A 15,882-nucleotide genomic window follows, 5' to 3' on the forward strand; every position below is an offset into this window, starting at 1 on the left:
TCTTCTATTAGTTTCAGTAGTTTTCTGGAGGATTTCTTGGGGTTTTCTGTGTATAAGATCATGTCATCTGCAAATAGTGATAACTTTACTTCCTCTTTGCCAATCCAGATGACCTTTATTTCTTTGTCTAGCGTAATAGCTCTGGCTAGGACTTCTAGCACAATGTTGAATAAGAGCAGTGATAAAGGGCATCCTTGTCTGGTTCCCGTTCTCAAGGGAAATGCTTTCAGGCTCTCTCCATTTAGAGTGATGTTCGCTGTTGGCTTTGCATAAAAAAAAATAGATGCCCTTTATTATGTTGAGGAATTTTCCTTCGATTCCTATTTTGGTGAGAGTTTTTATCATAAATGGGCGTTGGACTTTGTCAAATACCTTTTCTGCATCAATTGATAAGATCATGTGGTTTTTGTCTTTTGTTTTATTTATATTGTGGGTTACATTAATGGTTTTTCTAATATTAAACCAGCCTTGCATACCTGGTATAAATCCCACTTGGTCGTGGTGAATTATTTTTTTGATATGTTGTTGAATCTTATTGGCTAGAATTTTGTTGAGGATTTTTGCATCTATGTTCATGAGGGATATAGGTCTGTAATTTTCTTTTTTTGTGATGTCTTTACCTGGTTTTGGTATCAGGGAGATGGTGGCTTCATAGAATAAGTTGGGTAGTATTCCGTCATTTTCTATGCTTTGGAATACCTTTAGTAGTAGTGGTGTTAATTCTTCTCTGAAAGTTTGGTAGAACTCTGCAGTATAGCCATCTGGGCCAGGGCTTTTTTTTGTTGGGAGTTTTTTGATTACTGTTTCAATCTCTTTTTTTGTTATGGGTCAATTTAGTTGTTCTACTTCTGATTGTGTTAGTTTAGGTAGATAGTGTTTTTCCAGGAATTCATCCATTTCTCCTAGGTTTTCAAATTTGTTAGAGTACAATTTTTCGTAATAATCTGATATGATTCTTTTAATTTCAGTTGGGTCTGTTGTGACGTGGTCCTTCTCGTTTCTTATTCGGGTTATTTGTTTCCTTTCCTGTATTTCTTTAGTCAGTCTAGCCAATGGTTTATCAATTTTGTTAATTTTTTCAAAGAACCAGCTTTTGGCTTTGTTAATTCTTTCAATTGTTTTTCTGTTCTCTAATTCATTTAGTTCAGCTCTAATTTTTATTATTTGTTTTCTTCTGGTGCCTGATGGATTCTTTTGTTGCTCACTTTCTATTTGTTCAAGTTGTAGGGACAGTTCTCTGCTTTTGGCTCTTTCTTCTTTTTGTATGTGTGCATTTATTGATATAAATTGGCCTCTGAGCACTGCTTTTGCTGTGTCCCAGAGGTTTTGATAGGAAGTATTTTCATTCTCGTTGCATTCTATGAATTTCCTCATTCCCTCCTTGATGTCTTCTATAACCCAGTCCTTTTTCAGGAGGGAATTGTTCAGTTTCCAAGTGTTTGATTTCTTTTCCCTAGTTTTTCTGTTATTGATTTCTACTTTTATTGCCTTGTGGTCTGAGAAGATGCTTTGTAATATTTCGATGTTTTGGATTCTGCAAAGGTTTGTTTTATGACCTAATATGTGGTCTATTCTAGAGAATGTTCCATGTGCGCTAGAAAAAAAAGTATACTTTGCAGCAGTTGGGTGGAGAGTTCTGTATAAGTCAATGAGGTCAAGTTGGTTGATTGTTGTAATTAGGTCTTCCGTGTCTCTATTGAGCTTCTTACTGGATGTCCTGTCCTTCTCCGAAAGTGGTGTGTTGAAGTCTCCTACTATAATTGTGGAGGTGTCTATCTCACTTTTCAGTTCTGTTAAAATTTGATTTATGTATCTTGCAGCCCTGTCATTGGGTGCATAAATATTTAATATGGTTATATCTTCCTGATCAATTGTCCCTTTTATCATTATGTAGTGTCCTTCTTTATCCTTTGTGGTGGGTTTAAGTTTAAAGTCTATTTTGTCAGAAATTAATATTGCTACTCCTCTTCTTTTTTGCTTATTGTTTGCTTGATATATTTTTTTCCATCCTTTGAGTTTTAGTTTGTTTGTGTCTCTAAGTCTAAGGTGTGTCTCTTGTAGGCAGCATATAGACAGATCGTGTTTCTTTATCTAGTCCGAGACTCTCTGTCTCTTTATTGGTGCATTTAGTCCATTTACATTCAGGGTAATTATAGATAAGTGTTTAGTGTTGTCATTTTGATGCCTTTTTATGTGTGTTGTTGACAATTTCATTTTTCCACCTACTTTTTTGTGCTGAGACGTTTTTCTTTGTAAATTGTGAGATCCTCATTTTCATAGTATTTGACTTTATGTTTGTTGAGTCGTTACATTTTTCTTGGCTTTTATTTTGAGTTATGGGGTTGTTATACCTCTTTGTGGTTACCTTAATATTTACCCCTATTTTTCTAAGTAAAAACCTAACTTGTATTGTCCTGTATCTCCTTGTATCCCTCTCCATATGGCAGTTCTATGCCACCTGTATTTAGTCCCTCTTTTTGATTATTGTGATCTTTTACATATTGACTTCAATGATTCCCTATTTTGAGCATTTTTTTTTTTTAATTAATCTTAATTTGTTTTTGTGATTTCCCTATTTGAGAGTCCAATTAGGGAAGGATTTTTGGTCCCTGGGTTTTTTGTGGTTGCTTCTCTCAGGCCGGAAGAATGGGTTAGGAAAAGATCAAAAAAAAAAGGGGGGGCGGAAGCAAAGCCGGGGAGCCGGAGCCGTTCTCCCTCTGGCTCAGGAAATTCCAATGTTAATGAAGCCGCCTGGGAAGGGGAGGGGAGTGTTCAGAAAAACAAGAGAGAGTAGCACCCCGGGATATAGCCAAAGTTGCTTATCTTGCTTGGGATGACTATTTTATCTGAGATTCCCGAGGGGCGTGTCACCTATGTGTGCTGGCTGTGTGGAGATTGTCCCCGAGGGTCTGGCCCGCTGAAGCCGCGGTCAGATCTCTGCTGCCAATTCAAAGCCCAGCGTCAAGGTTCCCCTGCTGGGACGCTGCACTCCCGGCTCCAAAATCAGTCGCTGCCTCCTGGGGACTTCTCCTCCCACCAGCCGGGTTGCCACGCCGCCTGCGCAGACTGGCTGGGCCCCCTCCTGTGGTCAGTTCAGGGGGGTAGGGCTGCGCCCCGTGTTTGCGCCGTCACAAGATGTTGTGTTCAGCTCCCCTGGGCCCAGTCCTAAGCCTGGCGCCAAGGTTACCTGACTGGGACGCTGGCTCCAGGCTCCGAAAACAGTCGCTGCTTCCCCGTAGTTGTTCGTTCTCCGTCTCTGTCACTCTGGTCAACTCTTTAAATCTGTGTTTGTTGTTCAGGGTTCGTAGATTGTCATGTATGTGATCGATTCACTTGTTTTTTCGAGTCTTTGTTGCAAGAGGGATCCGAGGTAGCGTCTACCTAGTCAGCCATCTTGGCCCCCCTCAGTAATCTACTTTTAAGAAGATGAACATAATTATTTAATGGCTTGATTTACAGGATTAGAAGAGTTCACTAAATGCAGGAGCAAAAGCATAAATTTAAATGTATGTGTACTTAAGTGATAATGGAAAGCCTTCACCAGAGAGAATGGTCTGGTCTTTACTGCATCAGAAACTGAGGTTATGCCATAGCTTCAATACAAAACATTCTGCTGATGAGGCATTTAAAAACCACCACTGGTCTGATTCAAACAAAGAACTCTTGCTTCAGACTGTTTCATTGTTGAATTAAACAAATTATTTCAAACCTCACTCAAAATTCACCATTTTGACTAGCACAAAAGCAGTGTGTTTTTTTTTAATTTGCAAATATGCTCATCAAAATAAGCTATCACTATGAGCCTACTCCAACTCATAAACAGACTCCAACTCATGGTGACCCCATATGTGTCAGAGTAGTAGAGCTGTGCTCTGTAGGGTTTTCAATGGGAACTATTTTTTGGGAACTATTTCATCGGGCATTTCTTCCGAGTCATCTCTGGGTGGACTCGAACCTCCGACCTTACAGTTAGCAGCTGAGCATGTTAACTACCTGCAGCACCCAGGGACTCCATTACCACTATTAAACCAAAACCAAGCCTGTTGCCGTCAAGTCAATTCTGACTCATAGAGACCCAATATGACAAAGTAGAACTGCCTCCATACAGTTTCCAAGGCTGTAAATCTTCACAGAACAGACTACCACATCTTTTTCTGAAAAGCGGCTGGTGGGTTTGAACCATTGACCTTTCTGTTAGCAGCTGAGTGCTTAACTACTGTGCCACCAGGGCTCCTCTTATCATTATTAACCCCTCCTTTTTATGCCTGTCTTCCCCGTGTTTAGGTTTATCTAGGAACCCCCAAATTTTAGCCTGATTCCTTATTGTGGCTAAAGGAATCACTCCTTCAGTCCTAGGCTGCTCTGTTTGACTACCATGGGAAGACAACTGGACCAAAGCTATCCTCCGAGTCTGATATTGTCTTTGAGATGAGCAAGGAAAAGGAAGTAGGGGACCCTGCTGATTTTTCTTTGCACTTATTCTTAGTTTCCTTACATATCTCCAGCTAGTATGGTTGCATTTACTTCAGTTGTGTTTGCTTGTTCATATTCCCCAGTGGCTGATCATAATATTTGTTACTTTGGATGTCTGGAGTACACTTGAACAAAAATTTATTTCTTTAGAGGGATAAATTACTTCTGTTCTGGGAATCAACTGACAAGCATTATAGAACTCAGGATGATCATTGAACATACCAAACTAGCTAAATCGTTAAGCATTTTGTATGCTGAGTTAATTATGTCACTACGAAGACCTTTACCCATCGGTTAATGACTTTCTAAATATTTACCAAGATCTTTAATAAGTGAGAGTGCTTCCCAGGATATAAAGGCTCCACCGCCATCATCCATGGCACCCTGCCCAACATCCCAGCTGTCCAGATGTCCACTGACAAGTACAACCTAGAACAAATAATGAAAAGAAAAAAAATAAAACTAAGGAATGACATCAAAGAGGAAGAATTCATAGGCATTCCAAATACAGAACTGAAACTTTTATGTTTCCTTTTCTATTTTTATGTCTTAAAAAATATGTGTCACTATGAGTGGAAAAAGTTTAGACAGTACATAATGGGTCTAAGGTCATCCTAAAAGCAATAAAAGTTCTCACCTTGTACCTCTCTTTATTAATTATGAGTACTAGAGAAAAATGGCTTATTACTGACAGATGTTTGACAACTTTATTATATGGCTTAAAACCAAAATTACACAAAAATGGAGCTCAAAACTTCAACCATATTCTGAACTGTCCCAAGTTTCAGTAAACACATAGTAAACATGTGTTGAATTGAATTCAAATGAAAAAAGACAATAATTTATTTTTTTTCAAATGGCTGTTTTGTGCATCATAAATCATTTTGGTGTTGAATAAGTAAATATGCTGGATTTACAAACTAGAGGCTAAGTGAACAGAAGGACTTTGAAGAGAGATTTCAATTTACAATAGTGTTGATAAAGCTAGAGATTATATTACAAATTTTAAATTACCATAGGTTTCTTCTTTTTCAAGAAGCATTAGTAATTATCTCCAGGAAAATATAAAACATATTTCACTGAAACCAAATTTTATGGACACATTTTCAGCAAGTTAAAAGCCAAGTAAAATGATGCTGAGTTAATAGTATGTCCATACAGATAAAAAAGTTTGTGATCTCTATGTCATACGATATATAAATATCAAGGCAGATGGATTGTAGATCTAAATAAAAATTTCAGAAGAAAGCTTAGGAGAACAGCTTCATCAATATGGAGTAGGCAAAAAATTCCTAAACAGGGCAAAAAAGCATAAGCCATAAAAAAAAAGTAGTAAATTGGACTTTTTAAGAATTAGAGTTATCTGTTCATCAAAAGACCCCAACAAGAAAGTAAAAAGGTAACTCTCGAAGGAGAAAATATCACAATACATGTATACACAAAGGATTCATATCCAGATTACATAAAGAAAACCTATGAAACAATAATAAAAAGTCAGTCAACTAATAGAAAAATGGGCAAAAGACTTGAACAGACACTTTACAAAAAAAGATATACACATTACTAACAATCATATGAAAAGGTGCTCAGCTTCATTACTATCAGAGAAATGCAAATTAAACCACATTACAATATATCTGGTAATATGGCTAAAATAAAAGGACAGAAAATGCTAAATATTGGTGAGGAAATGGATCAACTGGAACTCTTCAACATTGCTGGTATAAGTACATAAACTACTTCAGAAAACTGGCTACATCTACTAAATATGAACATATGCATACCCTTTGTTGCTGCTGTTGTTAGGCGCCGTCCAGTCAGATCTGACTCTTAGTGACCCTACGTACAACAGAACGAAACACTGCACGGTTCTCTGCTGCTACTCATAAGGTTTTCACTGGCCATTTTTTTTCAGAAGTAGATCATCAGGTCCTTCTTCCTAATCTGTCTTAGTCTGGGAGCTTCAGTGAAACCTGCCCACCATGGGTGACCCTTCTGGTATCTGAAATACAGGTGGCATAGCTTCTAGCATCACAGCAAGACGCAAGCCACCACAGCACGGCAAATTGACAAACAAGTGGTGGATGTAAACTTTATTACCTACCAGTCTTAGGTATATATCCAAAGGTTCTGGTCATGCTGTTTCCTGCTCTGGGTGCTGGTTACACACGTGTGCTCAGTTTGAAAAGGGTCATCTTGTCATACATTTAGGATGTGTGCATTTTCTCTGAGTATATTACATTATCACATCTATTAGAGCTCAGTAAGAAGTTGGTTTAACAACAACAAAGAAGTTCAAAAGATTGATGTCTACGTATAGCATGTAGGAAGCAAAGCAAAGCTGAGTCAATCTTCCTGATGATTAAAATAAAAATGCCTCGTGACTTTGGGAAAGGAGAATTTTACAGTATCAGGGTGACCACTTGCACAACCTGATTCACTGAGCAGCTGCAGAATCTCCTGTTGACTCTGTATACAGGCCCGGCCTAGTATGACTTCATTGTACTCACAAACAAGCCCAACAAATGTTCATGTAATAGACCCAAATGGATTGTTTCTAAGGAGAAAAAAGAAGAATAAAGAAAAAACATGTTGCAATAGCAGGAAACTCTGATTCAGAAAGTGGCGTAATCTCATGTGGGACCGAGAGCCCAATTAGTCAGTCAACTTTCTCACCAACCTCAGCACCATTTTCCTGATGAAGTTAAAGTGCCAGTGGATTAAAAGTGTCAAAATGTTTTTTCAGTGAACACTTACTCAGATAACATGTAAAGGTAAGTAAATCAAGGCAGGTACTGTTTTATACTTAAGACTTCCTTAAGGACGATTGAGAGGTTTTGGGTTTTTTTTTAACCATATTTCTTTATTTTTTCTTAAATATCCCCATTCTCCAATCCAGAATGGGTGGAAAAAATGGTTTTGAATGATTAGAAATTAAAATATATCCCTAGGGTATGGTCATTTCACAGTGTTATGGAAGAATAATTGCAAACCTTCTGGACTATGAGAACTTATTTTAATATTTTTTTTAACCAGAAAAAAAAAAATATTGAGAGCCAAAGTAAAATACTAGTTCTAATTTAATATCTATTGATTTAAAAACTAGGTAATGACAAAAAGCTACTTCTAATTCAACAGTATTTTTTAAACTGAAAATGGCAGTGAAAATCTCATTCAAAATGGTGTCTGGCTAGCATTTCTTAATGCAGTCTCACAAAAAACTAACCCAGCAAAACATACAAACCCACCACACTACTGAAAACTCTCCTCATGTCAGGGTCAGGTAGGAATGACTATTAATTATAATACAGATGGGTCTGATTTAAGCAAACAAAACAAACTACTCAGGCATATAGTAAACTCCAGTTTCACAAAAAAGAACCATCTTATAGGAAATAGCAAAGTCCCTCCATTGCCTGTGCTGCTAGGTGTGGAGCCTCTTGAGCAATACCATGGGTGAGACCAGCACAGAAGTGGTGCCCATTCATCTGTTCCTCCCTGTGTTGCTCCTGGAATTGGGCAGAGCACTGACTGATTCCATGCCACCACCCCAACTTCCTTTCCACCACCATCTCCTCCAGATGCAAGCAAAGAGTACAAATGATTAAAGCAAAAGCAACAGTAATAGCAGCCACCACAACACAACTAGGAAGGCACAACGGGAGCTGGCAGCGCACTAAAATGTACAGTTTCTTATTTGTGAGCGACAGGGAGTCGGGACAGACAAATGATAGGAAGAAACAGCAGATAACTGTGTGGCTGGTAACTGTACTTCTTCAGGTCCTACACTAGTTTCAACTACCAGAGACTTGGACCTTGGAAGCAGGAGGAAGCAGTCATCTCACTGGGGCAGGGGCAGATTGGGTGAAAACTCTCTAGGATGAGGAATTAGACTGGCAGTGGTACACAACCACCTGCAAAACAAATACAAACAAAAAAATAGGAGAAGAAAATCACAAAAGAAACAGAAGAGTAGGATTCCATTCACAATTCAGTTGAACTAAATAATATAATCTTTGGCAATCCCTACAAAAATGGTAAAACCATGAAAAAATCAAAGGAATAAAAAAAAAAATTTTTTTTTTTTAATAGTAAACCAAAAATTAGGATATCATAGAGGAGGAGATAATCAGAAGGGGCACACAGCTGGCTTCTAAGGCACCGGTAGTGTTCTTTTTCTGAAAATGAGTCGTGAAAACATGTGTTGCTGGTCTTTAGACTGTTTACAGATATGAAAGTATTTTGCATGTGTGCCATATTAAGCAATGGCAGGAGTTATCAAAGACCTGCCTTAGAAAAGTATGGGGCTCAAAGAGTTGTATAAATGAGTTCAACCAAACCTGAAAGGCTGGATTTACCTAATTTTATTTCAACTGTTCCAAAGCAAAGAAAAATATACTTACAAAGCTATCATAATCTTAAAACTAAAGTCTGACAACAATGGTGCCCTCCCTAAAAACCAACTAGAGATCAAATAAAATTGTAAAGACCTGAAATTGTATCCAACAGCATATTAATGGCTGGATAAAAATGGCAATAATGGTTCAGTGGTCTCCAAATGTCCATGGTAACTAGAAGTTACATATACATCAGCTATACTAGAAATGGCCACCGCTGGGTAACACTTATCTTCTTGGCATGCATAGATTCAACATTCTGCATTTTAAATTGGGGGAACTGATTAGGTATATTCTAAACCTGACCGTGTTCTGTTGACCAGTCGTCAGCAAAGAGAGCACATGCTAACATTGGCAATGGAGCATGTGTCCTTGTACAAATGCTTCAGTCAACAACCACAAGGCAAACAACTCTGTGTTTTTGTGAGGTTTTGTTTCGTTTGTAGCTCCTTCATTCCACCAGTCTTGTTTTATTTGGTGTATGTAAAGAGGTAGAAGGAGGAGTACTAGGGCAACAAAGTTCGAGGCCTAATTCATTTCCAGACATAGGAAGTCCCCAGTCAAACTTCCAACAATAAAAATCATTAAATGGTTGAAAAATATAAGCTACAAAAAGAGAGGGGAAAAAATTCTCATTATTTAGCCTTAGAGAAGGGCCAAGGAGTGACCTAATAATGGGCTTCAGTTCTGACACGTTCCTCTTTGGAGAATATGAGCAACAGAAGATAAAGCAAAAGAAAACAGGCTGGGGCCACAGCAGTGAGCATTAGGGTCATATAAGCAAGCAAGAATTTTCTGATGGAAAGCTTTTGTTGAAGTTAGAAAATGGCTAACAGGGGAAAGATTGTGGAAAATTTCCTTCCTTAGAGGGTTTCTAAAATAGGATACATTCTCAGATCTTGGATAGAAGGCTAAAAGAGAAAGGATAAATAATATCTTTCAAGGTTCTACCTAGTACAATATTCCATGACAGTTCTCAAGAATTCCTCTATTTTAACTACTTGAAAGGGGGAAACTGCCCTTTGAAAAGTCTCAAAAGACTTTTTCCTAAGCAACTCCTCATTCTTTACTGCCAAGCATCCTCCCACAATTCAGAATCTAAACACAAGTGGGCAGGCACTTCTCAAGAAACCTGTGTTTGTAATCCCTGTCAGAGACCAAGTCTTGGCTTCTAGTGGGCAGTTGCTGAAGGCATCGTGCTATTGCCCAGCACAGAAGAAACTGACTATGGTTGAACAAATATTTTCTTCCCCAACAATTCAGACTAGGCGGTCAACAGAGTAAACCTAAGCCTCCTGACTCACACAGTGTGTTCAGAGACAACTTAGCAAATATCTGAGATCCTCTTGAATTGATTTCTTTCTTATCTTCAAGCTTTGTTTAGTGAAGCTGTTGGGTGTTCATAGCTTGTGGAAGACAGATTGCTTTCACAAGAAAATGCTCCATCTGACCAAATGCTCACGCGTTATCACAGCTGCTCCTGAAAGGAGTTTCTACCCTCAAATTGTCTCCTCTTACTAGTGTGGGGCAGTCAGATTGGCTTCATAATAGGAAGATCATGCCTGTTCCTGCTTGAATTCTCAGAGCACATTACTGGACTGATACCTGAGGATAAAAAAACAAGAAGGGGTCTAATTTATCTGTGGCTCAGGAAAATCAAATCTTAGGTAGATTTATAAAATGTGATTGCAATGTATTTGGAAGAAATGGCAGAAATTGATTAAACATTGATTTGAGAATAGAGGCACAGCAGAGAATGTCTGTGGAAGGGGTCATTCTGATTAAATGGAGGCAATTGGGTTTTATCCGGAAGTCATGACTGGCTGCAACGGGAGATGATCTTCTTTTAAGTGAAAGAACCGTGCTCCTGAATTCCTTCTCCTTTGGCCTACGCAACCACAGGAAAAGTTGACTTACTTGAGAAGTCTGGAGCACTTAAAGAGTTGAATTACAATATTGCATTTGAACTTACTGAGGAGAAGGAAGGGTGACTGTGAGTTTAGGCAATTTCTATCTCAATAGCGATCATCCTTCCCATGGTCAAATCCAAGTATGGTATAGTACACGCCTGTAACTTTTCTATTATTACAACCATTCATTCACCACTATGAATGGCTTTTGTTAGACATAGGATAGAATTAAAAGAAAAAAAAAAAAGAAGCAGCATTATTAACATTTTGGTACAGTACAGGCTCTTTTATGGTTCAATTTAAAGAAGATAATAGGAGTATCGTGAATCTTTCATTATAGAAAATGGGGTCAAGGTGCTTCCTACCAAAAGAAATCTTCTTTAGCTTATTTCTCAGACATTCAGATTTACAAGCCAAAGGATTCTTCTTGGATTCTAATGGTTTCTAAAATTCCAGAAGCATATGTAGCTTAGAGTACTTTTTTTTTTTAGGCTTGTTTGTCTATTGATTATAGAAACGTTCCCAATTATTAAACCTTCGGTGGTCTCCTGAATGCTCTCTACAGAAGCCAGTATGACAAGATCAGCTAAAAACTTCTGTCTATACAATGTTCTTAAGTCTCCATCTGTGGGCATATCTGATGAGCCGTGAGAAACAAAATGAACAACAAATTAGGGTTTACCCATTTAAATGAGTGTCATCACTCTGAAAAGCACAAAAGTCAATGATAATTCCACCTCTACCACCAGTCCTCATGAGGAGAAAGCCAAATTAACATGAATCAATATGGGGATTTACTTCTGCATACCTCTTCCTCAACAGCAAGGAGTCAGGTTTGAGGATAGGAGATTTCCAGTAATTGTGATTGCGAATGATTACAAAAGGAAGGGAGGGGGGAAGGGAAGGAGGAAGGAAGAAGGGGGGACGAAAGGAAGAATCAAAGGAAGGATGGAAGAAAGGAAGGAAGGAAGGGAGAGAGAGAAGACAAGGAGAAAGGAAGGGAGAAGGAAGGGAGGAGTAGGGAGAGAGGAAAGGAAAGAGGGAGGAAAGAAATGCGAGCAAGCAAAGTGATGACTAGCATTAAAAGAGGAAGTGAAATGGAAGACATACTACAAGGGAGAAGGGTTGAAAAGCAGCTTCAGGAAAGCGAGAAGAAGAGAAGGGAAAGCAAACCCAGGTCAATAAGTTCACCCAGACCTGGGAGTTGCTGAGGTTCACATAACAAAGTTAAAACAAGTTGTTTGCCGTGTTCTGATGTATCATGGTTGGTGCTAAGGCTGGAGAAGCTGAGAAGTGGAGAGATGGCTTTGAGAATAATTGCCTATGTCGTTTAAATAAGAGAATTTCCACGCCGAACAGCCAAGTTATTCTGTTGGCTCCTGCCTGCCATATCCCTGGACCACAGTGGTAGTAATGAGACAGAAATCAACCATCCCAAGTCCCAACACTTGGCAGTGAACTTTAGGTTAGCTGCGTGGCTTCCTGAGATGGCAACACTTGAAGACAACGTTTATTTTGATGGATAAATTCTAGCCTAAGCATATTACAAATAGTTTTCTTGACAGCCCTAACGGACTTCTTGATGATCTGATTTTTAGCTTTAGAACAGCGTCAAGGAGACAAACTTACTTTGAAAAGCTCTAGACTTACATAAGCAGCATACTTACTATCCAGGCACAGTACGCCTGATCCTCAGTCCTTTCATTATAACTTGACCTCACATACAATCAGCTAGGTCAGTTAATAATCTCTGTGTTCAGACTCTAGGGGACAAGCCAAATTTCTATTGGCATTTTGTTTTAGGAAGGGGGTGTTCCAAATATTAAAATTTCATTTTCTTGTATTCTTGTACAAAAGAATATTATTTTTTTCCCATTAACTTTGATTCTTTCTTTTCTTTTCATTGAAATTTATACATCCTGGGGGTGGGGAAGGGAGAGAATAGATATCTATGAGAACTGGTTTTCTTTTTTTTATGAATGCTATGAGATCCAGGAAAAAGCGTTATTATATGTATTTACCTAAAATTAAAATGAAAAACTTTTCTTTTCCATTTAAAAATATAATAAATTGAGACTTAACTTTAATATTCACAGTCAAATAACAAATGAACTTGAAGAAGAGAAGTAAGAATCTTCAGTCTCACAAGAATCAAAAGCCATAACAGCTAAAATGCTAATTAACCTTATAATGTTCGTGCATCACAACTCAAAAAGAATACCCTGCAAGTGATTTATTCTAAGTCTAAAGCTAAGTTACAGCATGGGCACCCTTAGCACAGGCAGAAAACTCACCTTCTGCCCTCTTAAAGGTGAACTTCAAGAAAAAGGAGTAGGAGAAGCTTGAATGTCATAAAGTTTGAAAAGGCAAACCTGCTGGACAGAAATGAATAAAAAGTTTGCCCTATTAGAAGCCAAAAGTCTATGAGGAAAGGCTGTTAAAAAAAAAAAAATGAAGACAAGGTAATTTTCCAAACTTAACAGAAACCACAAAGGAGAATGACTAGTTTAGCTTTCCTCTCCCCCAAATACAATTAATTGAAAGAACACCATGAAAAAAGAATATGCACTTTCATCATCAATGGATATTCTGACATTTATTATCGTGTTGTGGATTTAGATTTGTAATGCCGATACTCATGTGGCCCTAAGTATATTTACTTGTCATTAGATAATATTCTCATTGATTAAATTTTGGTTGTAGCCATGTGTTTCGAATGGTTAATCACACACCTGTGGAAAATCTAAAAACAACTGCCACAAAGAGTGGATAAAGTTGTACATTTTCTGAAAAAACAAAAATGCTAATGAAAACAACTAGTAAATACTAGTTTAACTAGTATTTACTAGCACAAACAGTATATTTTAATAGACTATAAAATTAGAGCAAGATTTAAAGAAATGCAAGCATTAAAGTACATACCCACTAATCTCTCCTCTCAGCTCGCTTCTCTTATATCTCAAAAGATTGACTCAAAACACAACCTAATCCTATAGATTGAGTCCTGTCTCATTAACTCAACTGTCTCTAATCCTGCCTCATTAACCTCATAGAGATTAGGATTTACAACACATAGGATAATCACATCTGATCACAAAATGGTGGACAACCACATGATACTGGAAATCATGGCCTAGCCAAGTTGATACATATTTTGGGGGGACACAATTCAATTCATAACAGCTTCCATAGGTAAAAAAAAAAAAAAACTCTGTAAACTTATCATCTACTATGTGACTCGACGGCAGTGGGTTATGTGAAATAGTACTTACCTGTATCTATACTAAAATTACCTTCTCAAGTACATGTTTGTGATGGTTAAAGTCATGTATCAACTTGTCTGGGCCACAATTCTCAGTGGTTTGGCAGTTATGTAATGATGTAGTTTAGCAGCTGTGTAATGATGCAATCATCCTCCATTTTGTGATCTGATGTGAGCAGCCAATCAGTTGAAAAGGGAGTTTCCTTGGGGTTGTGGCTTGCATCTAATATATACGGATGTTCTGGCAAAGCTCATGCACTATGGGTCCTGCATCCAACTTGTTATTCTCTGACCTCCAGTTCTTGGGAAGTGAGCCTGCCACCTGATTTGCAGATCTTGGGAATTTGCCAGCTCCTGCAACCCTGTGAGCCAGCAGCTTTCTGCCTGACCTGTCAATTTGGGGTCCATCAGCCCCTGCAATCATGTGATTAAGGAGAAGCCTCCAGCCTGATGCCTGCTCCACAGGATTTGGGATTTGCCAACCTCTACAACTGCGTAAGCCATTTCCTTGAGATAAATCTCTCTCTCTCTCTCTCTATTTATATTTATGTGCTTCACTAGTTTTGCTCCTCTAGAGAACCCAACTTAAGACAATGTTGTTATTGTAACTGTGTGTTGTCGAGTCAATTCCAACTAATAGAGGCCATATAGGACACAGTAGAACTGCCCCACAGGGTTTCCTAGGATGTAATCTGTATAGGAGCAGATCAACAGGTCTTTTCTCCCACAGAAGCACTGGTAGGTTCAGAATCACCAACTCTTTGGTTAGCAGAGAGCTGCTTAACCATTGTTCTACCAGGGCTCCTCTCTCAAGCACATAACATAAAAATCGTGATTTTGTAGACTTTTCTAAGTGAAGGCTTTTTTCTCCTTTCTAGGCTGAAGATTGCTATACCTGTTATAATAGCCTCATCATATCATTTTGATTGTTCCTTCTAAACTTTTTCCAATTTCAACAGATTTTGGAGATGTAGCAACCAAAACTGTAATATATGGAAGTCAAAAATATTTTGTGCATTATTACTTAAATGTACAAGACTGATAGTTCCCAGAATTTACTCAGTCTCTTTAATTGCATGGGATGGCATAAATTAAGAAGCCTACAATGATTCCTGGGTTCCTTTTCAGGCTTCTGTGTTCACACTCTATTAAAGCTAGAATCATCTTAACAGATTATGGCCAACACTTGTACACGTGTAAAACACAATTTTACAGAGAGAGGTGAAGTGATTTGCTCAGGTGGCAAGGGCCAAGAACAGAACCCAAGGCTTCTGACCCACAGCCAAGGGCTGTTTTCATCATATCCCTCTGCCTGCTTTGTAAAAGATGGTGCAGAACCTACTTTTGTTTGCTTTTCTCTCATGCATTACCTTTCGCTTGACTATACTAAAAATTTATCTACCACTCCTTGCCTATATACATAAAGTAATGAGTTTTTCAACTATTTATCCGTATCAGCTTGACACAGGCAGGTTACTTAACCTCTCTAAACCTTATTTCCCTATCTGTAAGGTGGAAATAATAATACAAGCCTGCCTTTAAGGTGTGTTGTGAGAATTAAATGAGATGACATAGTCCCTGGCAATTCGCATGAACTCTATCAATGTTTGCCATTATTAATTACACCATAATTGTCTTAAGATGGTCTCAAACATTGTACCATTCTCCCTAGGAAATACTCACTTGGGAAGTTGGGGACTTTCAGTATATTTCATACAGACAGCTACAGCAGGCACAGGTTTAGGGTATTATGTGCTGCCAGTTTGAATTAGAGTGGGTATCAATCACAAGTACATGTTATTTAGAAATGTGACAAATTTTCTAAAAATGTTGTTTGGTG

The 15,882-nt window shown here is 38.2% G+C and overlaps 1 protein-coding gene across 3 annotated transcripts in view; it reads right to left on the reverse strand.

Moving 5' to 3' along the window:
• Positions 1-15,882, reverse strand: part of CPQ (carboxypeptidase Q) — a 534,503-nt gene that overhangs the window by 177,997 nt on the left and 340,624 nt on the right. For all 3 annotated transcript variants that reach the window (XM_049853887.1, XM_049853888.1, XM_049853889.1), the window contains exon 5: positions 4,791-4,902. In XM_049853887.1, coding sequence (XP_049709844.1) covers positions 4,791-4,902 — 112 coding nt within the window. The remainder of the gene's footprint in view (positions 1-4,790; positions 4,903-15,882) is intronic.

This window comes from Elephas maximus, chromosome 15 (genome assembly GCF_024166365.1).
Source record: "Elephas maximus indicus isolate mEleMax1 chromosome 15, mEleMax1 primary haplotype, whole genome shotgun sequence".
Lineage (NCBI taxonomy): Eukaryota > Metazoa > Chordata > Mammalia > Proboscidea > Elephantidae > Elephas > Elephas maximus.